Below are 25,277 nucleotides of genomic sequence, written 5' to 3'. Positions count from 1 at the left end.
ACGGACATATGCCCGTATCTTTAAATAGCCTCCATAAATGACAATAATTGTAAGAGCTCTTTTCTGTCCACATATGTTGGACAGGTCCTTAAGAAAATGTATGGTCTGCTGCATTAAAAACCTTTGAGAAACTACTAGGTAGGGCCCAGCTCTCTTAATATCCTGTGTTTTCAAATGTATTTCTTGCCATGACATCAGGCCAGTTAAAGGTGAATCCGTCTTATTAGGAACCAATATTGCTATGAAAGCTCTTTCATGCTGAAAATTAAAGCAATGCAATAGTATAGTATTACAATAGTAAGAAGGTCACTAAAAACCAAGTTAACATACTTGTAAGACTGAAATGCCAAACCATTTTTATCCTAAGAAACTCATAATTAATCCTGTTCTTTCTTTTGTCTCTTACCAAATGAACTGGTTTGGAAACGGTACATTCCATCAAGAGGACTGACTTACACGACTCTAAAAAACCTTACTAATTACTAACCTGGTAAGATAACTGTTGCTTTCTGGCTGGGTTTCTTTCCACATCTAATTCGGTATTCATTTATTGCATTTTCAATCTCCTGAAGCTTTTTCACTGCATCCGTGTAATCTTGCTTTCGTTTTTTCTTCACAGTTTTACAAAGATCTGGCTCGTTGGCAAGTTTCTTTGCAGCTTCAACCAGCTTTTGCTGTATAAGGAAATTGCTCTCCAGTTCTTGCAAAGCAGGGTCCTGCATTTACATGATGATACTGTTTTATTTTTACGGACACACACAGTCACTGTGATATGTACTAGATAATAAAATTTCTCTTTCTCATGCGTTCTCAAATCAGATGCTCTCTGAGAAGAAAATCCTCCTAAGTTTTACTGCTTAGGTATTCTCACACACTTTCCTGGAAGACAAGACCTCCCTCCTCCATTTACTTTAACTGAATAGTCCAACTCTCTGTCCTTTTCAAAGAAGGGAATGGCCTTCCATTCATTCAGTTGGTTGGATGAAGATCATTATGTTTCAAGAAGGGATTCTTCACCCAAGATTCATAGCCAGAGAATGCTATATTCACTTGTACAGCTTTAGAAACAGATAAATTGAGGTTTGATTCCTCTTTCTGGGTGATTCCTGGTTGCATGACCCTGGACATATTGCTTAATTTTTAATGCTTGGATTTTTTTTCATTTGTAAAAGGGAGATAACACCCACCTTATGAAAGTATGGTGAAGATTAAAGGAAATAATGTATGTGCACTGCTTAGCTCAGAGCTGGGTATACCAGTGAACACTCAATAAATAGCAATGCTCACTTTATTATTAATGGAAACTGCTATCATTTTCTAAAGCCAACATGGCTAAACTTCTGCAAGAAACACGAGTAGGGTCATAGTGTCTGATGTCATGCAGATGAGAAAGTACCCTCTATATTGGCTAACCAATCTTTTAACTTTATTATACCCAAGTGCTATACATGTGTTATCTCACTGAATACTCCTTGCATCCCTCAGAGGGAAGAACAATCAGGACCCCCATTTTATTGATGAGAAAACCCAAGAATTGAGACTTCACAGAGGGTCAACGATTTGCCAAAGGCTACTTGGTTTTAAGTGGGAGACTCTAGTGCTGGAAGACTTAATTCTTAGAATATTATTTCTCAATTTATAAACATTTAGAGTTCATTTAGTGCTCTTTCTGTTTGGCGGGGGTAAAGTCATGAGAGAGAAAACTCAATTTTAACTAGACTGTGCGGGAAACGAAGAATTCAACTTGGTCTCCATGATCACTTTTAACTGGTGAGATAAAAATGTACAGCAGTAACTCAATAACCAAAGGAACAAGTCAGCCACACTGAGCTGACAGCATTTCCGTCTCCCTGTTGATAGACACGCTCAGAGCTGGTGCTCATACCTCTTCACTTGGCAGCAAGTTGTCATCTAATTTGAATGCGGTACCTACACGCCTTCTGACGTGAGGAGGTTTCTCACCTATGTTCAGTGGATACTCCTTTGGCATTTTGCCTGTGAGCTCCTGTAAAACAGGACAGAACCGAGAGGGAGATCACTGACCCTGGCTGGAACTGTCAAACACGATTTCAAGTGCTCCCCACGAGCAGAAGACACTCACAGCCTCCCGCAAACAGATCTTCTTAAGCTCTTCAACTTTTTGCAGAAGTTTTTCTTGCAACAGCTTTTCCTTCTTCTTGAGTTCAAGGATTTTCTCTCTCTTTTGCTCCTCACTGACTTCCGAGTCTTGAGAACCTGGGGGGGGAATGGGAGGGAGGGCAGAGAAGGTTTATACAAGGCATGTTTCCTTCCTTTTTAAAGGACAAGGGATTTTTAAGCCAAACCTGATGTTTAATAATAGTTTATTTCTTTTCTCCTTGTTTCTGAACATAATAAAAGGAAACTGGAGAACATTTTCTCATGCTTCTCGGCATCAAACAGAGCCTGGTAATAATATATGCCTTTTGCATTTTGGCCCAGTCATTTTAGAAGCAATGATAAAATGCTTAGTTTTTTCAGACACACCCAAGGAAGAAATTCATTTTTTCTGAGCAGGAGAGAAGGTAAGATGTTCCTTGAGATAGTTGTTTAGAATGTTCTTTCAGAAAGTAAGCAAGGCAAAGGAATATTCTATGCTTCAGGTTCACAAGCTGACAATGGGATTTAGATGAGAAATTATTTTTAGTGAAGTTATGCATACTTAGTGAGACTCTTATCCAAAATTTCTACAGAGGAAGGGTTTAGGGGCAAAAATCACTTTGGGGGTAAGGTGGGTTTGAAGGCTGTAGTCATGGTTCAATTTATGTTAAATGGAGAATTAGACAACTGTTTGTATCAAAAACTACATACTGGGGAAAGAAAAAGCTTATGAACCTTACGGGGAGAATATATTCTTGCAAGCTACCCTGAGGCACTCACTATCTTAGCATCTACTGTTAATAATACAATCTGACTTTACTATTTACCTTTCTTCATACTCTTTAAAAAATTAATTTCAAAATTTATTCAAAACCACAGTATACTGTAGGTTGCATATGCTTATTTATTCCCAAAATAATGGGTTCAAAGATACATTTGAAAGTGGTTTACAACCAAAAAAATGTGAAACAAGATAAAGATCGCTTGCACGCTCTCTAATCCGAAAATATTACCTGAGGAGATTAAACTGCCATTGCTTGCCATGATGAACTGACTTTTTGCCTCTAGTGTCACCATTTTGGAGACCCTTGGTGTTCCCGTCTCAGTCAAATCCATTGCAATATCGTCTAAACTCCTGGCTGAAGGAATTTTTGCCTAATATAACATTGAAATGGAATTCATTCAGTTAAACCTATTTCAAATTAATAAAGCAATTCAGTTACTATGGAATAAAAATGTCAACACAGAGGACAATATAGAATTTTTATATACAAAAGTGATATTTTTCAGAACAAAAATATAAGATTTCAGCTTTGCAGTTAAAATGTTTTACTTACTAGGCATGATTCTTTCTCATGGCATAGTTCAATCATTAACATTAAAACATCCTGAGTGTACACACACACAGGCATGCCAAAAAGTTGGCAAATCTTACAGTTTTCAGATCAGGTTATACGTTGCCCGTTTTTTTAAATGTAAGAAAAATTAAAACAATTGGTAGTAAAGCTTAAAAAAACAAAACTCGAGGAACAAAAACCCATGTGCTTGCATCTTTTCTGAGAAAGCTTCTCTTGAGAACACAAAGCCAATGAGGGACAGGACTTCGTCCTTATAGAAATGCTTCTAGTTACTTACTTTGCTTTGCTTCCGGTCCAAGTAAAACTGATGCTGACTAATTGCCATTACCCAGCTGGACTTGATGAGAGAAGAGTTCGCATACCACGTTTGCACAAAGAGGCCACTTTGCCCAAAGGTTCTTCTGGATACCGAAATCCTGAAAGATTAAAGAAAGCACTCAAAAGATCTGTCTCTGGCCCAGCACAACATAAAATGTACCCAGTGGGTAATGTTGTAACAAAGCTTCCCCTTAATTGTTTTGGCTCTGCCATACTCTTTCGCTGTCAGGGGCCAAGCTTCTGATTTTCTCCTTTATGAGAAAACCAATCCCACCTGGGTAACAGCTCTCTGTAATAGCAGCATATCAAACAACACATTCACACACTCAAAAGCAGATGAGAAAATGGGAAGAGAATCTGAAAAAGAACAGATATGTGTATATGTATAACTGAATCACTTTGCTGTACACCTGAAACTCATGCAACATTGTTAATCAACTATACTCCAATATAAAATAAAAATTAAAAAATAAATTAATTAATTTAAAAAGGAAAATGATTACTAACTAATATACCAACCGTATAATATTTTAGAAAAATCTAAGTCTAGTATGGTCATGTGCATAAATACATACATTCTGCATTCTGTATAGAAGCATGATATTGGAAATAATAGAAATTAAATATGTTTTAAAAAGCAGATGAGAATTAGCCACATTAAAGGCCGTAATAAAAACATTTAGTTAAAGACCATAGGATGTGCGATCATCATAAGAAGGCGGGAATAAATGTGATAATATTTTAAAGACAAAGCAACCAGGATCTGCGGGATCAGCACCGTAAGGTAAGAGAGCATCTCAGGTCTAGGTAGAATTGTCTGGCTCTGGCACTATCAGATGATGAACATAATAATATTATGCATGTCCAAAACTGGTCCAGAGTACTGCTTATGCACCAGATGAAAAGAGGAGAGAGGGTCAGAGTAAGGAGATAGCAAGAGAGAGAAAGATGGGGGGAAAGCAGACACTGAGTAGGGGTGGGGGTGGGAGAAGGGCACCAATGTTCCCTGTAGGAATTTGCCTTATCTCTTTGGGTCATCTTTTTGTCACGGCTGTTTCCTCCATCCCTCAGACCTCCAAATATCCATAAACTTATCTGAAAAGCAACCGCTGAGGGCCGATAAGGAATTCCTCTGAGGAACTTGGAGAGCCTACATCCTGACTTCAATTCATGTAGATAATTTAGCAAGTTTTTATTTAAGCGACCAAGAATACCAAACTTGAAAATGAGCAAAGGATCCGAATAGACATTTCTCTAAAGTAGATATACAAGCGGCCAATGAGCCCGTGAAAAGATGCTCAGCATATGCAAATTCAAAGCAGTATGAGCTTATCACTGCACACCACCAGGATGGCTATTCCCCCCCCACCACACACACACACACCCACCCCTAAAAATAACAAGTGTTAGGGAGAATGTGGAGAAAATGAAACCATGCACATTGCTGGTGGGAACGTAAAAGGGTGTAGCCTCTTTGGAAAACCATCTGGCAGTTCCTCAAAAGGTTAAAGAAAGAGTTACCATTTGATCAAGCAATTCCAATCGTAGATATATACCCAAGAGAAATGAAAACACGTGCACGTGAATATTCACAGCAGCATATCTGGAGAGTCAGCAGGCTCACACAGAAAAAAGTCTGTGAGCCTCACCTCCGTGGATCGTGAACTTCCACAGCAAACTTTTTCTCACGGAAATATAAGTTCTCCAGCTGTTTCCATTGGAATAACTAAGAAATGAAGAAAACAGAAAAGCCACACAGCTTTAATTAATGTTAACTTTTACTAAATCTACAAATCAGCTTAATAATGAAAAAAATCAAGAATTAAGACTGAGAATTAAGATTAAGAATTAAGCACTAAGATTAGGCACGGATATGTAATGCAGTCTTTTTACAAACCAACTATGACCTGAAACCTTTTTCTGATGGTAATCTTCACCTCATCAATCTTCCCTGAACAATAAAACCAGGCAACTGTGGGGAACATGCATACTATTTTTCCTCTGACTCAACTAAATAAGAGGGTAAGGAAATCGTAGATTCCAGTAAGCCCACGTCTTCTGATCAAAGACGTTGACTTCATATTTAAATGGAAAGAAACTCAAAGGGATGTCTCAACAAGACCACAGATTAAACTCAAAAGAATGCAAAGTGAAAGTAAAATGGAACCCCAAGCAGGGGTGATTCTCCGAGAGACCAGTTTCCCCGCCTACAGGAGTTCCTCTAAATGGGACAGAAACTGAGCGCTAGAAATAGGAGGCAGGGTAGGGTGGGAGTGAACGCTGACACTGACCTCTTGGTTTCTGAGCTAGAGCCTCCAGCTTTTGTAAATAGAACCCATTTCTACTGTTGACATTCTAATGCTACACCGGGTGTTATCTGCCAGTCGGTTGGGAGAAACAGAACTTACTTACTGGCAGTGGGCATCTGAAATCTAAATAACTTGTGAAAAGCAGCTCATTCACAGAACTGAGTGTGCCCTGCTGCATTTTCTGGGTTCATTCCCAACCCCTCACGTTAACCTGAGCCCCTGCTTGTCCTTTTAACTTTGAGTTCATAGTTGAATTTCTTTTCTCCATCCCAGTCTTGATGACCAGAGAAATATTAGCACAGCGATTTCATTCCATTATTAGACTTTGGCTGGATTTTTAAATTATGTCCAGAGACTCTTCAAAAAGCAATTCAATCATCAAGATAGTAACGTCTCTGCAATGCATGATCAGCAAAACCATTTCCTGGGGTACGGGAACCAAGACTTTTCATCAACATGTAAACCTCATGTAGAGGAACAGCACGAACTAAAGGTTCCTGTGCACATATAGCTGGAAGACAGACGTTTTCCAACTGGACCCCCAGTCCCAAACGGAGTAAAATAAGCCAGCACCCACTAAGAACACAGCCCTTCATGGTCTGAACACATGGTGTCTGTAACTACAACCATCACCCAGGTAGAAAGAGGAATTTGTGAGAGTTTAAAGCTACATACCGATTTTCTAAAATGTCCATAGGTTTGAGGCTTTCATTTCTTTTAATCCCAAGGTTCCACAAGTGGGACAGAAATGGGAAGGAAAAGTCCGAGGTGCTCTCTCCCTCCCCCCGCGTCCCGCCGGGCAGCTCCGGTGAGTTCTGAATAGAGGAGTTTCTTAAGACACTTAGGTGTAACTCAATTTCACAAACCGAGCCTCCCACGGCTGACACCCTACTGACATCAGTAACTCCACCGAGTGACATCACCCCAGTTCCACTCCTTCTTTGATCAGGAAGAGGACAGCCAAGTTCTCTCTAGCAGATTTTCCCAGGACAGAGACACAATTTTCAAATGGGGTACAGGGTAGATTCAGATGGTTGCTTCCTGGGAAGTAAGCTGCTTTGAATCCAGGCATAAACTTCACTAGAGGCTGGGTGAGGGAGACATTGCTCCCCCGTTTTACTCACCCTGGACGCGAACAGGTTTGACAGGAAGAGCCACAATGCCGCTCAGCTGTGTTTTCCTTTGCGTCCATTCCCACACACATAAAACCAGGGCCAGACTTGAAACCTGATCTCTGAAAGCCGCCACCTCCCCCTCTTATCACTTACAAACGTGAAATACTAGCTTTTGCCAGCAGACGGACAGCAGACGGTCCCCCTGCAAGCAAAAACCCTACTTAAAAGGTGAAGGGTTTCAGCTAATTTAAAGAGTGAAATAATTAGATGGCAACTGGTTTGCAAACGAAGTTATGGGAATGAGACTGCATTTTTAAGTCTGAAAGGCAAAGCCATTTCCCCTCCCGAAATCTTAAGTTTTTGCAGGGAATTCCCTGGAGATGCAGTGGGTTAGGACTTGGTGCTTTCACCGCTATCGCCCAGGTTCGATCCCTGGAAAGCTTTTGCAAAATGTAATTTCATATATGTGCCTGCAATAGTATAAAAGTGACGAGGAATGGCACAAGCTTCCTTCGTGATAGCAGTTGGGGACGGTGGAATGTATGAGGGGTAAGTGGCCCAGAAAACTTCAATGTTACCAGTCATGTTTGATTTACTTTATTAATAAAAATAAGATGAAGTAAATATGACAAAATATTAGTAATCGTCAATTTAAGTGGTTATGCAGGTGTAGTCACTTTCTTGGTATTCCTGTATTTTTTTAATTTCTAAAAATTAAAATAATAGAAGTTTGTATAAAGTGAACAAAGGTTGGTCTGTTTCATACAAGAGTGAGATTTCGGGCTTCCCTGGTGGCGCAGTGGTTGAGAGTCCGCCTGCCGATGCAGGGGACACGGGTTCGTGCCCCGGTCCGGGAAGATCCCACATGCCGCCTCGTGGCTGCGCCCGTGAGCCATGGCCGCTGAGCCTGCGCGTCCGGAGCCTGTGCTCCGCAACGGGAGAGGCCACAGCAGTGAGAGGCTCGTGGCTGGGCCCGTGAGCCGTGGCCGCTGAGCCTGCGCGTCCGGAGCCTGTGCCCCGTAACGGGGGGGGCCACAACAGTGAGAGGCCCGCGTACCACAAAAAAAAAAAAAAAAAAAAAAAAATTCCCACTCTTGGAGATTTGGGGGTGGGGGGTAGGAGAAGAGGAGTTTTATTTGCTTTGCAACACAGAGTTATGAGCATGAAAGTGGACTGTTTTCTAAAGTGATCATTAAACAAGCATAATGGCAATCATTAATTAGTATTTATTGTTGTTTATGTAGCACTCACTAGGAGGGATGAGTTTGAAATTGTGTTGTGTTTAGAATTCATGGTGTTAGTAATGAAAGGAAATACTTGCATGGCGACAATAAAACCATAAATTAGGTCTTCCCACTTCTTTCTACTCTACTCTCATCTAGAATGATTAGTTGTGCCCTTTAGCATCAGAAGAAGGAAGTAGATAGCAAGAGATGAAATAATAGCCTGGATTAACTTTGAGATTACAAAATAAATAAACAAAGAGATAAAACAAAAAAAGTCAAAGAGGAGCAATGTGAACAATGATAGTAACAAAGAGATAATCAAAAAAACTACAATAGGAAGAGAATGTTTCCTTAGGTCACAAATCACCTTGTCTTAAAAAAAGAAAGTGTCAAAAATTTAATAACTGACACAGAAAACCAAAGCTGAATCAAATCTTATTTTAAAAGTGAACGTGTGTGGGCTTCCCTGGTGGCGCAGTGGTTGGGAGTCTGCCTGCCGATGCAGGGGACACGGGTTCGTGCCCCGGTCCGGGAAGATCCCACATGCCGCGGAGCGGCTGGGCCCGTGAGCCATGGCCGCTGAGCCTGCGCGCGTCCGGAGCCTGTGCCCCACAATGGGAGAGGCCACAACAGCGAGAGGCCCGCGTACCGCAAAAAGACAAAAGAAAACCAAAAGAAACAAAAGTGAACGTGTGTAAAATGCCATAGTCTTTATCCTTAGATGTAAAGGAAGTTGACGGTTTTAGAATAATTTGCCACACGTTATTATTACACTTTATTTAATGAGATGCATGGGTTGAATATTTAAGCCATTTTGTTGAAAACTAAATAAACCTCAATATTTAGCTACTGATAGCCACCCACTATGACAGCCTTAAAGAACTGGAATAAATCACCTCTTTCCCCTTCCTATGCTACAATCACACTGGTTCCTAAACATCTGAGGCCACTGTCAAACTTTAGGAAAAAAGACTATAAGGAAAATCAGAGGGACTTTTAGGAAACCGGGAGTCACATACTTAAGTAGCTCTTGGAGTCCTTTACACATTCCTCTTCAATTAACAATTATTTCTTGTCCACCTTCTATGCGTAAGGTCCTGTTCTTGTTGGCAAATAAAAGCCAGGTCCCCTTCCTTGTGATGCTTACCTGAACCAAATGGACCACATCAGATTGCCTTGGTTTACATGCTGATTTCACCACAACTTTATTTGGCAAGTTGCTTAACTTTCTTGAGTCTCAGTTTCCTCATCTGTAAAATGGGACCAACAATGCCTGCCTCAGAGGGTTGTTGGAAGGGTTTAGTGAGATTATGTTTATGAAGCACTTAGCACAGTGCCTGGCTCAGAATCAACATTTAGTAAGTGATAAAGCTAGCTGCATCTGTTAGGAAGGCCCCTCAATCCAATTCCCTTATCTTATCATCTCTTCTGAAGATGGAGGAGAGCCACTTAACAGCAGAAAGAGAACTAGAAACTGCTGTCTGGATCCCATATCTGTCTTTCCACTGATGAGAAATAGCCAAGTTATTCTGTTGACACTTCTGTGTCCCTCAGATTTCCAATTCTATGAGCTTCAGCCTCTGTAAAAACTGCTGTATCTCTGTTGATTTCATTGGTGGTTTCCTGATACACCCTCTAGGTAGGAAATCTGTTCACTGTTCCTGTATCACAGAGATCATAGAGGAGGGACGTGGGACTGGGTCAAAGGCACGCCCACAGGGAGACGCAATGGCAGCAAGCTAGCAAGCTCCCTCCTGACTGGAGTACCCAGAAAAGAAGAGACACGCCCTAACATGTACAAAAATGCTGAGGAGTGTGACCCACTACCAGCACAGGGGACCTGTGGGGTAGTGAAAGACAAGGAAAAGTCTCGGACAGAAAGGATGCACTGTCTCTTTGAATCTTGATGGATTGAAGGTAGGCAGCACCCAAAGGTTTAACACTAGGCAATGGCAGGAAAGACATCATCAGAGGCTTGGTTTTTTTTGGTAATAGCACTTATAATACAGGTTAATCATTTAACTGCAAATTCACTTGGAAATTCCTAAATTTGGGGTAGTAGCAGCGTGGTGTATGACTGTATATCAAATAATGACTCATATAGGGTGATTCCCCTGCTGTAACTTGATGTAAAACAAGATCACTGTATTATTGATTTATTCTTTTTTCATTTAAAAAAAGTAACACTTGATGAGTATACTGTTAGTACCCACAAGCCAGCTAGCAGATCTGTTTTGCCTCCTGGAGTACCAGAAAATTAGAATTTTGCAGGATGAGCTTTGAGAAAGCCAAACTGACCTACCTTCTACCCAGCTAGCCATCTTTCGACCAAATATTTATGTGACTGAGAATGAGTCTTCCCAACAACCTTATGGGGAGGTACTACATTTGGCCCCATTTCACAGAAGAGAAAACTGAGGCTCAGAGAGGTTTAATGGGCCAAGGTCCCAAAGTTAAATAGGGGCAGATCTGGGATTCACACCCAAGCACAACCATGGCTCCAAATTCCCCAGTTACCAGAGCACACTATCCTGCCTTGCTTACTTGGGAAGAGTATTCTATGGAGATTTGTTATGTTAACCAAAAAAGAAAGAAAAAAAGAGTAATTCCCAGTTCAACCTCATAGGAAGAAAATGGCAGCAGTTACGGCAGCCATTTGCAGAAAAGAACTCTGAGTCTCTCATATTTTACTTAGACTAGTGGTTCTCCACCAATGATGATTTCTCTTCACTTCCCACCCTCACCCACAACTCCCAGAACATTTGGCCGTGTCTGGAGACATTTCTGGTTTATCACACTGGAGGGGAGGCTGCTACTAACGTCTTGTGGTTAGAGGCCAGGGATGCTGCTGAATATGAGACCATGCTCAGGACAAAATGATCTGGCCCAAAACATCAAGAGCGCAGAGAATGAGAACACCTGACTCAGAGGATAATTTCTGGTGACATAACTATGCTTTGGTGGGCGAAGTGTGTCGATGAAGAAGATAAAATTTTTGCTATAAAATAATGAATTTTGGATTTCTCTTTTTCTCAACTAGGTATGTCTTTAGGAACAAACAGATGTCTGGATGGTTTTCTAAATGCAAATGTTCCCTCCCAGAAGGACTTAGAACAACTGATCAGACTACAAGAGGCCATGCTCTCAATGCCCGGGAACACACCAAATGGTACACACTCAGGTAGAAAAAATTACTTTTTCAGATGTGATGTGATAACCCTTCACACATAAAACATCAGGTCTTAAACACAAGGAGTGAAACATTCTGAGTATTTTTGGAAACGTTTAGACAAAGATGTCCTGGGTATCAGAAAATGCATGATATAAAAATCTGACCATCTAAGAGGATGTCACCTCATATAAATTCCCTCTGTGGCCAAATCTCTGACCTCTCAGAGCTGATCTAATGACTTCCGTTAGTACTTGCAATAGAGTGCTCACCGCACGTATCTGGTATAACCAGGGCTGACCTGTCGCTCAGAGACACCTGCATGGCTCTTCTGGATGTTTACAGCTGGCATCCCTCCTCACAGGTTGGTACCTAGTCTGCTTATTAAATATTTTCAATAAAAATCTCTAATTTTGAATATGATTTTGTCTTTCCAGATGGGTTGTCAGGTTCTTGATGACCGGGACTTGGCTTTTTCCTTAAACGAGATAAAGAATATAAAGTAGGGGACTTCCCCGGTGGTCCAGTGGTTAACCACCTTCCAATGCAGGGGACTCGGGTTCGATCCCTGGTCGGGGCACTAAGATCCCACATGCCACAGGGCAACTAAACCCGCAGGCCACAACTACTGAGCTGGCGCACCTCAGCTAGAGCCCGTGTGCCACAAACTACAGAGCCCACATGCTCTGGAGCCTGGGCGCCACAGCTAGAGAAGAGAAAATCTGCACGCCACAACTACAGAGAAGCCCATGTGCCACAACGAAAGATTCCGCACGCCTCAACGAAGACCCTGCATGCTGCAACTAAGACCCAACGCAGCCAAAAATAAGTTAAATAAATAAATAATAAATAAGTCTTTAAAAAAATATATAAAGTACTATAGGGCCCTTGCAGACAGAATGGGCTCATTATTTTTTTTTTGGAAAAATATCAGAGTACATTGCACTTCGTTAGAGATTTGCTCCTGAAGGATGAATGAATTAAAACCAAACCGATCTTTGGTTCTAAGTACAGAATGAAGAAAACTTTACCGTTTATGCCCCGTGATAGAAGAAATTTTCACCGTGCTTTATGTACTACCTGGCTTTCTCTGCATTTGGACTGGTCAATCCTATTAGAGAGCTATCTTTCATTTTTTCTGTATGTGCCAACAATTCAGCCATTTGGTAAATGCCTAGAAACACAGAGTAACAGATGCAATAATGAAATCTAATGGTTTTGCCTGTCCAGCAGCCCTTTCCTCTTTTTCAACCATCACCTTCAGTTTCTACAGGGAACACACTCACTCTTTAAGCCCTAGCTGTAGGGGCCTCTCAGTTTTTATAACGTGCCCACCTGCCTCCCATCAGCATACACTATTCTCTGACATGAACGTGCCAACCCATTCTTTGTTTTAAGCCTGGCTCCTTCTCACACTTCAGGTCTCAGCTTAAATGTCACCTTTCTCAGAGAGGCCTTGCCTGAACACCTGAAACATCCCTACCCATCCCATTTTTGTCCCTCTGTCTCATTTGTTTCCATCAGAGACTATTCAAAATTTATAATTATGTCTTCATTCTCTGCTCACTTGTTTGTTTACCATCCCCCTGGAAGACTTCCAAGGAAACAAACACAGAGTGACAGGAACTACTTATCACCCTCAGGATCTATTTTTCCTTCTACCAAAACACCTTGAGTGATGGCTTTGTCCATGAACACCCACCTAGAGTATACACTTCCCAGCCTCCTTTGCAGTTAGACTTGGTGGTTTTTTCTTTAAACCTTTTTTAAAAATTTATTTATTTATTTATTTATTTGGCTGTGTTGGGTCTTAGTTGCAGCACACGGGATCTTTCGTTGTGGCACGTGGGATCTTTTGTTGTGGCGAACGGGCTCTCTAGTTGTGGCGTGTGGGCTTAGCTGCCCTGAGGCATGTGGGATCTTAGTTCCCCGACCAGGAATTGAACCTGCGTCCCCTGCAACGGAAGGCAGATTGTTAACCACTGGACCACCACGGGAGTCCCTAAACTTGGTGATTTTATGAATAAGGCTGCTTGCCTTGGCTTCTTTCCATCTGCCTACTGGTCGTGAGATGGAAATGGAGACTTACCAATGCCCATCCAATTCTCTGAGAGTTCCTTGTTTTAGAAGAACTGCTTCAAATTTTAATAGTGATTAACTACAGGAGGAAAAGACAAATGCCTATGCTGCCCAGTAAACTTTCTATAAATTAGAGTATGGTGTGAAGGGAAAAATAATTAACCATAAGTTTGTTTTCTATGTCTATGGAAAAGAGGCAGGGTGAGGGATAAATTAGGAGTTTGGGATTAACATATACACACTACTATATATAAAATAGATAACCAACAAGGACCTACTGGAGAGCACAGAGAACTGTACTCAATATTTTGTAATAACCTATAAGGGAAAAGAATCTGAAAAAATATATATACATATGTGTGTAACTGAATCACTTTGCTGTAAACATGAAAGTAACACAACATTGTAAATCAACTATACTTCCATAAAAAATAAATTTAAAACAAGAAAAGAAAAATATATAGTCAGTGAAAGAATTCACTAACTCATTGGGTCCACATAATGATCTGTGAGGTAGGTAGATAGAATTCTTTGATTTTGATAGTTGAGAAAATAAAGACCCAGAAGGTTGAGTGACAGCTCCAGGTCAGCCAACCAGTAAGTGGAGTGCCAGACTGGTTCTTATTTCAAATCCACGTTACAGGGTTGGAGTTCTCCTCCCACTGACTCTGTAGAAGGTTTTAACAATCAAATTGATTCCTGGTGTGGCTGGAGCTTAATTATATACTTTACAAAGTATAGACCAGATGGACTGGTCTCCGGGTGACATTCTGTAATTCTTTTTCTCCCTGCACATCATACTTCATTTTGTATTGATGTAGAAAGTATAATACAACTGGACGGCACACATTCTCTTCTCTCCCCTATAGTTAAGCTCACCTAGAATTTAAGCAGCATTAGAAGCAGCATCCTAATTGAGGTCCATGGTGATGGGGTAGTGGTGGAGGAAGCAAGGTGGGTTTAGAAATGATCAAGATGGCTGGGCTTAGAAAAATAAGTAAGTCACTGAGTTTAAATGAAATGAACCCTGTACTTTTATGACAAGGAAACAGGAAGACTTTTGTGCTGGTTACTTAAGTCGTCTACTCTAGGCAGTTGGGAATTCCAATTAATTTTAAAAAAATCAGTAAACTGATGGCTAAAGACCTTTTCCCCACCCTGAAATGCCCTGGGGTAATGACATGTATCACAAGACTTTATTAGTCTTATAATGCAGAAAAGATATTAATCTTGAAAGTCATTTTATCCTACTATGGTCTACCTATAACACCTTGACTAGCATGTCATTTTTTTTCCTCCCACCTCTGACAGGTTCTGGTTTTCCCCAGGGAAATAACTTGCTAGAGGGGTACAAATCAGTCATGACATATACAAATACTTTACTCAGCCACGGACCCATTGTCTACTTCTTTGTGAAGAACAGACATTTTTCCTTGAAATACTGAATGAACAATAAAAACCTAGAAGGCACATGTTTGAATTTTTGTTTTTTAAATAAACCTTCATCGTTTTTAAGTTTGAACATCCGACGATTTGAAGTTGAGTTCTGGTATGTTTCACATTCCCTAAGAGTTTGCAATGACACATTTCATGCACAAAGGAAGGATTTAAAAGAAAAACTGCTTACGACCTAATTTTTTTAATACCGTAATTTTTGTGGATTGTAACTCAGAAGTTAAAAAATTTCTCTTAATTTGCATCATACCTTAGGGCATTGTGGTTAATGAATTGGGAGGGGCAGAATGCTTACGAGTCTCTGAAAATAAATAGTAAATGTGAGTGTGGACTCTTATGTGGGACACTAGGGTTCTGGGTTTGTAGCAAGGTTGGGTCTTTCCTTAAGCAGTGATCCAAGACTATTTCTCATACCCTTCTTTATTGTCTCTCTCCCTCACTACAAATGAGTAATTACCAGTTATGGAGTTATAACTGTGTATCAGGCACAACACTAAACATAATCTCATTAATTCTTACAACCACCCTAGTAGTTGGTGGCATTACCATTCCACAGATGAGAAAACTAAGGTTAAAGAGAGGTTAAACAACATGTCCAAGGTCACACAGCAAATGACATCAGAGACAGTCTTTGGATTGCTTCCCAAACCCTTGCCCTGTTGCATTATACTACGTGGATTGCAAACAAATCGAACCCCCTGACTGGCAAAAGCCTTATAGACAGTACACATGAAGAGCCTCTGCTGGGTGTTTTGGGAGGTAACACAAACACAGTCCCCAATATTCAGACCCTACGACTGATAGACATTATGTGGAAAGGACAGAGGCCTCAGCCTGTGGACCTCGGACCAACCCTTTTTCAAAACAGACTTTTGACATCTTATCATGAGTAATTCTTCCTCCTTCTGGCCTGTTTTTAAGCCATGTAATTATAATGCAGCAGGCATGTGATTCAAGAGGCTGAGCATCTACGCAACCTCCCATTCCAGCCTTTGTTTCATTCCAATTTGGCAATATGACCTTCATTCCTGCCCGGCCATTGGTAACTTGCTGGAGCATAGGTCCATGCAAACAGCTGAAGCGTGATCCCCCTTTTATATGTCAGTGTTAATGACCCTTTAAATTAGGCATTCCCTTATTTGTGCAACTAAGCCAAGACAGGGACGTTAGAACATCCTCCTGCCAATGAAACTCTTAAGTTGTCTAGACAGGAAAAAATAAAGATACGGAAGCAAAATCCATTGTCAGGTTTAACAGAAGAAGCAAGGAGAAAGCAAACAGTGGTACAAAGTGGACCCCTGCTAAAATAACCAAGAAAGAGAAAGCAAGACAGTGATGACACCAGATGGCCTGTTTATGGTCCTTTTCGACCTGAATGGCATGTCTTGAAAATAAAATAGGATAACTCTTGCAAATTGAAAAAAGGAAGTGGCTTCTGATCATTGTCTAGACTCTGAAATGAACAAGCAAACCTGATTATGATCAGTGTCAAACAATATTTACCAATTTCTATGAAACTGTGAATGTAAAGAAAGGCCTGTGAGTCATGAGCAACTGAGAGGAAATTAACAGCAATATTTACTGTGTAGATTCTGATTCACCATTATTTTGGAAGAAAGCCTGGTTGTTTTCAGTAGATGCATTTAGAGTCTGTGAGAATCTCAATTTTCTCAAGCCACAACAGCTAAGAAATTACTTGTGAGTCGATTTAAGTTATATTTTACATGCAAGATTCAGAAAAACCAAAGAAATGTTATTTCTTAAAGTAAAATTCAGGAAAGAAATAAATTACCAAAAAAAAAATGTTAACATGGATGAGGTCTACCTTAAGAAAACATGATCTTACAAAATAGATAATAGGGGCTAGTTATTTGCCTTGGCTGAAATTCATTATGCTCCAACCCACTCTTCCCACAATGGAAACAACCCAAATGTTCATCAAGAGAGAACTGGTTAAATAAATTATGTATTTCAACACCATGGAATACTAGTCAGCTTTAAAAACAGTAAAAAGACATCTGTTTTAGCAGTGATTTGGAGAAATTTGACATAGTATGGAATAGTATACATAGTAAGATTTCTTTCTCTCTGTAAAAGATTAATATACATGCTGACAAGGTCTAAATGAAGCAGTATCAACAGCCACTATGGAAAACAGTATGGAGGTTCCTCAGAAAAGTAAAAATAGAATTACCATATGATCCAGCAATCCCACTCCTGGGCATATATCCAGACAAAACTACAGTACAAAACTACAGTGCAAAAAGATACATGCACCTCCATGTTCACAGCACCACTATTCACAACAGCCAAGACACGGAAACAACCTAAATGTCCATGACAGATGAATGGATAAAGAAGATGTGATACATATATACAATGGAATGCTACTCAGCCATAAAAAATAATGAAATAATGCCATTTGTAGCAACATGGATGCAACCAGAGATTATCATACTAAGTGAAGTAAGTCAGAAAGAGAAAGGCAAATACCATATGATATCACTTATATGTGGCATCTAAAATATGACACAAACAAACCTATCTACAAAAAAGAAACAGACTCACAGACCTAGAGAAAAGACTTGTGGTTGCCAACGGGGCGTGGCAGGGTGGGGCAGGGATGGAGTGGGAGTTTGGGGTTAGTAGATGCAAACTATTATATATAGAACGGATAGACAACAAGATCTTACTGTATAGCATGGGGAACTATATTCAATATCCTGTGATAAACCATAACGGACAAGGATATGAAAAAGAATTTATGCATATATATAACTGAATCACTTTGTTGTACAGCAGAAATAACACAATATTGTAAATCAACTCTACTTCAATTAAAAAAATAAAATAAAAAATAAAACAAAATAAAATTCATAAACAAACAAACAAAGCAGTATCATTCTCTTGACAGTGATTATCAGAGGGGAGGGATGGAGATTGCTGAAGAACTTCCTGCCCCAATTGATGTTTCTGTAGTGTGTGCTTTTTTGTTGTTGTTGGTTTCTTTTACAATGACTATTTAAAACTTTTGGTAAAAACATTAAAATATATAACTGTAAAGAAAAACTGTATGCCCATATCATTTCTAACATTATTAGAAATTTGGTCTTAGAAACAAGTTTTCAAATATAACCAATATTACTCGTATTCCTCCCGGAAATCAAGTATTCCTTACTTCAACTGATCTGGGTCACTGGGCCAAAATTATACACATCAAGTTCTAATTGTATGATTACACAAATGCTTACTTACCACGCCTCACACAGATGGATCTTTTGTTAAAAATAATGCTTTCCTATTTTTACTGATAATTCCCAATAAGAAGCCACAGTGCCCAGCTAGTCTGATCCAGCAGAGCTGGATGGGCGCTCAAAGGGGGCTGTGGTTTGTCCTGGGCAACACCCTTTCATGTTTTCTGTGCCAGTTTCACAACCATAAAATGGGAAGAAAAGGGTAGCTTATTTATTCTCTAAACTCAAAGGAAGATTGTAAGTACTGATTGAAGCTAAAAGGACACTTAGAAGATGAAGAGCTTGTGGTACTATGACCAGGGCCTGACTTTATGAAAAATATGGCTGTTTTTCTAGTACAAATTAAAGCAAGAGACAGATGGAAGTGATAAGAGCTATTTAAGGCGGTGATGTCGGGGTGTGATAGAGCAGGCAGCCTGACCACGGTCTGTTATTATAGGTCATTGTTTCACAGCTGTGATTCCCAGGGATGGCAGCAGAGGACACGGAGCGTGGCAAAACCTAACAGCATGGGTAAGCCTTTGTGTCATTATAATACTGAGAAGGCCAGAGCAGCTAGATGGATATCTACACGAACTCATCACTTCTTATAGAGGCAAAAAAGTATTGTACACTTGTGCTTGGTCAAGAGGAACAACCTCATAATCAAATTGCCAAGAATGTAACTTATTAGCTCTGGAAAATCCAAACCTGATAGTGTGACCCTTTAATAAATAGCACGTAACTTACTTTCCTCTACAAAAAGTAGACATGTTAAATGTGGAAAATTGTGAAACAAAGATAAGCAAAACTAGCAGCAGTAGTAGAAAGAAGGTTACTCATAACTGTATCACTGAGAGGTAACTAGCACCAAAAATTTTGACTCACGTCTTTACAATTCACCCATTTGTTTATCCATCCAATGTACATATGTATATGTATGCATATGTGTGTGGATGCATGTATATATTTTTATATATGTAAAATTCATTAAACAAATGATATCATCATGTTCATACTAACTTAAAATAGAAACCTAATCGTATGCACTTGTAAACTCCGTTGTGATCAACATCCTTGTAGTTAAATCTTTGTGTGTAATTTTACTTCCTTAGGATAAATGATCAGATGTGGAATTGCTGTATAAATGGTGCATGAATGAATTATAAAAAGTCTTTCACATTTAACTTGAGTCTTCTCTAAACCTAGGACTTCACTAATCAAAAATTCTTTACCCAAGATTGCTTGTTGCCCCTTAAAGTGATGTTTCTAGCTCTAGAACAGCTCAATGTTCTCATAAGTTTCTGAAATGATTCACACTTACTTTCCGAGGTTTCACCTTATCTTGCAAATCATACTGGCCAATTCCTTTATAGCTGATTCCAAGCCACCAAGGAAGTCCTTGTTTATCCTGGAAGATGGAAAACCATGAGAACCAAGACCTAATTGTTAAGTCTTATAGAGATGAAGTAACATCTACCAATTTCATCCTTTAACAAGTATCAACAAGTCAAAATAATTTTGTCTTGGTAAACAAAACAGTATTTAAAATCCTAACTTGTTATTAAAATGCTTTCTTAGAGGTTCTTCAAATAAGATCTATAAGTCAAAACACACCAATACTATTAACACCATCAAAAAGAAAGTAGCATTATTGTTAGGATTAAACAGTTGGAGAGAAGAAATAAAATGTACGTAATTCAACCAGGAATTAATCCAGAGTACAAAGCCAGTTAACCACTGGAAAAAAAAAAAGAAGAAGAGAAAGAAAAGGAAAAAAAGCTCTTTGTTCTCTTGATCAGTAACCAGCTATAAAGGTCAGAGAAGTTTCCAAAGAATTACAACGATGAGAAAAGTGGTTCCAAATCCTAATGTTTATAATATACTTAACAAATGAACATGGGAATACTAAAAAATTATTTGGGTGAATTATATGATTCAAAGACAAGATGCTTGAATAATGACTTTGAGGTACATATGGGGAGGGGAGGAATACATTTTTTTTCATAAATTTATCTTTTAGGTCTTGCCAAAGAAAGGGATATATATACTGACATAGGGAAAGAAAAACTTGGGCTTAAACCTATACCCATATGCAAACAAATTAAGAATCAGTAGAAAAATTAAAGTGGAATTGGTACATATTTTTAGTACAAGGTGTCCTCATTATACAGGTATTATCCAATTCTCCACCATTTTGAATTGCAAACACTGTCAGAACTTGAAAAGTCACTGAAGATTGATCAAGTATAAAATTATTCCTCTTTCAAACAAGACTCTCTTAACAATATGCTTTATCCTCTATCATCTCAAAATATTTCTAAGTCAATCTCTCCCTGTGTATAAACAACTGAAAGTACTACACAAATATAAAACATACCAATTGAAAATGGGTACTGCAAATCCTGTAAAAACTTGAGGATTTTATGAAGCTGCTGAAATGATACTGGATGATTCTTCAATGATTCTCATACAAAGGCACTATCAAATGAACATCTAGTAGCATTAGAAAGGTGCACAATTGGAAAAAAGAAAAATCAGCAAAAGTAGCTAAAAGATTAGGTGTGCCAAAAGAGAATGATTTGAATATTTCAGGGCTAATAGAGGCTTCAGGAACACATCTGAACACAGCTTGTATTTTGCAAAAATAATGTGCTTTATGATTTGCTAAAAATGACAAGATACAATCAGGCTTTTATTTTTTTAAGAAAATCAATCCTATTCTAAATGCTGAAATTTCTAGAGATAATTTACATATATATGCATATTGATTTATGTGATTTTAGAAAGTTGGTGTTGTTCACTAACTCTCATAAAATAACACAGGCATGATGAAAGGCTTGTCATATAAAAGTATTTACCTTTACTGCATAATAATGGACTCCATAGGTTGGTAGAGCTTCTACTATTTTCATATACCTATGGAAAATGAATATATATTATAACCTCTTATTAAATTAGTTGGAGGGCCCTTTTGGGAAAAGTGATCTAACGAAACACAATTTGTATCTACTTTCCTCATTATAACCTTGTCTTTGACTAAAGTAGAAATAGAATAAACCACTCCAGGGAGTGGTTTGCAACAAAGAGTAGCCCCCGCTCGCTGCAACTAGAGAAAGCCCGCATGCAGCAATGAAGACCCAACGCAGCCAAAAGTAAATAAATAAAATAAATAAATTTATTTTTTTTTAAAAAGGTAGATGTGCCAAGGCCAGGCAGCAATTACACTGCACAGCCAGGATTCCAGCAAAGTGAGTTGGATTCCACAGTCTAGAGCCTTAACTACCAAGTTAGACAGTCTCTCTCTCTCTTTTTTTTTTAATACATTTATTTATTTATTTCTGGCTGCGTTGGGTCCTCGTGGCTGTGTGCAGGCTTTCTTTAGCTGTGGCGAGCGGGGGGCTACTCTTTGTGCAGTGCGCGTGCTTCTCATTGCGGTGGCTTCTCTTGTTGCGGAGCACGGGCTCTAGGCACTCGGGCTTCAGTAGTTGTGGCCCTCGGGCTCAGTAGTTGTGGTGCACGGGCTTAGTTGCTCCGCGGCATGTGGGATCTTCCTGGACCAGGGCTCGAACCCGTGTCCCCTGCGTTGGCAGGCGGACTCTTAACCACTGCGCCACCAGGGATGCCCTAGACAGTCTCTTATTTGCAGCCACAATGATAATGATCAAAGGAAGTAAGAGGATGCTGCATTTCAACAAGGACAGTTCATAATACACTCATTAACCTAACCTAAAATCCTTCAAGGAAATTGTTATTCCTTTTTGTTTTCCAGTTCAGAAAACAGGCACAAGTCAGGGATTCAACTTCAGGCTGTTAACTTCTCATTTCTGCCTTGAAGATCACAGCAGGTGCACTATGATAAAAAGGAGATGAGTGCAAGAGCAGGGATGTGGGGGAAATCTATACACTGACCAGGGGAATAGTGATCGCCAAGTCCTTATTTCACTTCTCACATGCTCTGAGCTATAGTCAGCAAATTTTTTGTTAAAACTTCTATGGCCATAAAAATTATTCTATTGTACAATTACTATAGCAATAATGCTACATTAGTTTTTACAATTCAAAAATTTTAAAATTATAAATTTACTTTTTACAATTTAAAAACTTCAATGTAGCCCGTGAACTGTTCTTAATAAATGACGGTAATTCTATAGGTCTAAAATGCAGATTATGGTCTGCTGTTGGTACCATAAAGAAACAGATTATCCAACAGCGACACTGCGTGCTCCACCCAAAATAGAGTCACAAACCAGGTGACAAAACACGGCCTCCAGATAGATGTTGTTTGACTCATGTTGTACTAAAATTTTCTTAAAATTACTTTGCAACGTTTAAAATTAGGATTTAAAAAATCGTAATTTCCAGCTTTTCTTGAGAAACATCAGATGATCTGGCAACATTATGCCTGAATGCCGAAGCTCAGTAGTCTTGTCTCTAGCCAGGGCAAAAGCTCTCTAGTTCACCACAGTCCCCACCACTCCCTATTGCCTACACTTGGCCTATGAGTTCTCATTTTTGTTACCCGTCTGACACTGGTAGGCATCTGAATTGATGACACCAAAGTATGGAATGACCCAAGACACTTTATAATTCATGGTAAGACACTTCTAACCAGGTGAGTACTATATGCACACAAACTACACAATAGAAATCAATTCAGATGACTTTCTCAAACGGAAGACATTACAACTACATCTAAGCAAAAAGAAAGATACTTACCGAACCACAGCTTGACCCCGAGTCAGACCTTTGATTTTCAAATAATGCTCAATTACCCTGTCCTCACTGTAAAACAAGGAAATGAAAAGTAGAGCAATGCATGACTGTATGAGGTACAGATCCAATTTCAAGATTCTCAGGTGGCCTACTTGAAACACTTGAGAGAGAAGGCCTAGACCAACTTGTTTGGGAGATAGAAGCTGGTTGACTTTTGTTTTTGTAGGATATGGACATATGGACTCCTGAACCTCAGACATTTGACTACCTTGTCTCGATTTTATACAATTTTATATAATATACTTATGTAATATGTAAATTTTTAAAAACGTAAATTATTAGAAAAGGAAACATAATATCAATTCATCAAATAAAAAACTAATATTCTCTCCCATAACTGAATGGAATAAAATAAACACAAAATAATGTTATTAAATGCTAGTTAGAGAGCCTTGCTGGGGAAATTAAAAGGGTTTTTTAGAGAGATCAGCATGTGTAAGGTATTATAGACATTTTCCTTAAATTGTTCAGAAAGATTTAGAAAGAATTAAAAATGCTTCTGAGTGAGTGTTCAATCTAAAATATTCTACTGTCACTACTTGTGGACATAATACTTTAGAAGAAAACCCTTCATTATTGTCTTAGAATAAAACTTTTTGACTAGAAAGGAGAAACAGGCTGAAGTCTGGTCACCTTTGACATCATTCAGTTATTTACCCTCCTTTCAGACTGGTAGCTCATTAGTCATATCTCAAGTATAATTGAGAAGAATAAACGTTTTTATCTCTATACAACCAATAAGCAACAGTAATTGGTCCTTGCTTTTTATCCTTAAGAAACTATCACTTAACAATGATTCATTTAGAAGGTTCCAGACTCAGGATGCAATGTACCTACTCTCACTATTGACTTGGGGAATATTCCAACTTTCATATTACAGCTATTCATGTTGAATATTTATTTTGTAACCAGTTTTTTAGTGGAAAGGAAAACCACCTTCAGGATTCACAGCCTTAAATCGAGGAAAATATATTCAAAGGGAATGTAAGTAACTCAAGGGGAGAAAACGTACTTTTCTAGGAAAAATGTTGCATGGGAAATGGGTACTATGGATTCATTAAAATACAGACAAATAAAACAACTCAAAAGAGACAATGACTTCTGGCTGTAGAGGAAACCTCTGATCATTCAGGTTGTTTCTGTTTATTATGAACGCCTCTGTTCAAGGAAATCTGTATTTTATACCACTTGTATTGCACTCTGCCAGATTAAGCCTGCATTATACAGTGACTGCACATATACTGAGCATGATTCACTTACAAGCACATTCTACAAATGTATCATGCCCTTGAATGAGAAGGCACATGGCCACTCTTCACACATGACTACAGTCTTGGGACAATGATCTCCAGAGAGATTTGGTAAGACCTTTTCACTGGAAGGATCAAGGTCTTCTTATGATTAGACTGACACGTATGATGGGCAGTTTGATATTTTCCTCACTTATATTTCTTTTAGCTCCCTGAAGAGCATGCCGTTCTCAGTGGAGGTTACTGTAACAGGGTCACCGGCAATCTTGGCATGGCTTACCAGTAGGCAAGGGAGGGGTGCTCCTGCAGAGTTTTGGTTGGAAAGGCTGGTAATGTCCTTAAATCCTTCCTGGCATTTTCATCACTAAAAAGAAAAGTCATACAGTATGTCAGTCGTTGTTACCTAAAAGATTACCCAAGCTGGTCACCACATGAAATCTGAAAAGTAACAATAGCACATTGGGCTCTGTCAAATGTTATTGTCAGCATACATAAGGCTATAGACTTTAACTAAAGACAGCCCCCAAATGGACAACCAACCTGATGAGATTTTGAAGTTTTTAAAAGACAAAAAAAAAATTTTTTAATACTATTAAATTGCCATAATCCCATTTTCCTTACTTATAAACTCCATTTTCATTGTATATGTCCTATATGTATCTATTTTATTATTGATACATAATTATTACTATAATTGTGCACACTTTATATTCCATTTTTTTTTTTTTTCTTTTTTAGTGGTACGCGGGCCTCTCACTGTTGTGGCCTCTCCCGTTGCAGAGCACAGGCTCCGGACGCGCAGGCTCAGCGGCCATGGCTCACGGGCCCAGCCGCTCCGCGGCATGTGGGATCTTCCCGGACCGGGGCACGA

General features: G+C 39.2%; 1 protein-coding gene across 2 annotated transcripts in view; it reads right to left on the bottom strand.

The window, feature by feature from the left end:
- Positions 1-25,277, bottom strand: part of FRMD4B (FERM domain containing 4B) — a 129,858-nt gene that overhangs the window by 21,406 nt on the left and 83,175 nt on the right. For both annotated transcript variants that reach the window (XM_024123922.1, XM_028478635.2), the window contains 10 exons: positions 24,687-24,770; positions 23,100-23,165; positions 21,242-21,299; positions 19,705-19,791; positions 5,444-5,520; positions 3,754-3,892; positions 3,132-3,273; positions 2,102-2,235; positions 1,886-2,005; positions 488-716 (listed from right to left, as the gene is read on the bottom strand). In XM_024123922.1, the coding sequence (XP_023979690.1) occupies positions 488-716; positions 1,886-2,005; positions 2,102-2,235; positions 3,132-3,273; positions 3,754-3,892; positions 5,444-5,520; positions 19,705-19,791; positions 21,242-21,299; positions 23,100-23,165; positions 24,687-24,770 (1,136 nt within the window). The remainder of the gene's footprint in view (positions 1-487; positions 717-1,885; positions 2,006-2,101; positions 2,236-3,131; positions 3,274-3,753; positions 3,893-5,443; positions 5,521-19,704; positions 19,792-21,241; positions 21,300-23,099; positions 23,166-24,686; positions 24,771-25,277) is intronic.

The sequence above is a fragment of the Physeter macrocephalus genome, chromosome 18, assembly GCF_002837175.3.
Source record: "Physeter macrocephalus isolate SW-GA chromosome 18, ASM283717v5, whole genome shotgun sequence".
NCBI lineage: Eukaryota > Metazoa > Chordata > Mammalia > Artiodactyla > Physeteridae > Physeter > Physeter macrocephalus.
Note: the sequence above shows the minus strand (reverse complement) of the source record. Positions and strands in the feature narration are given on the sequence as shown.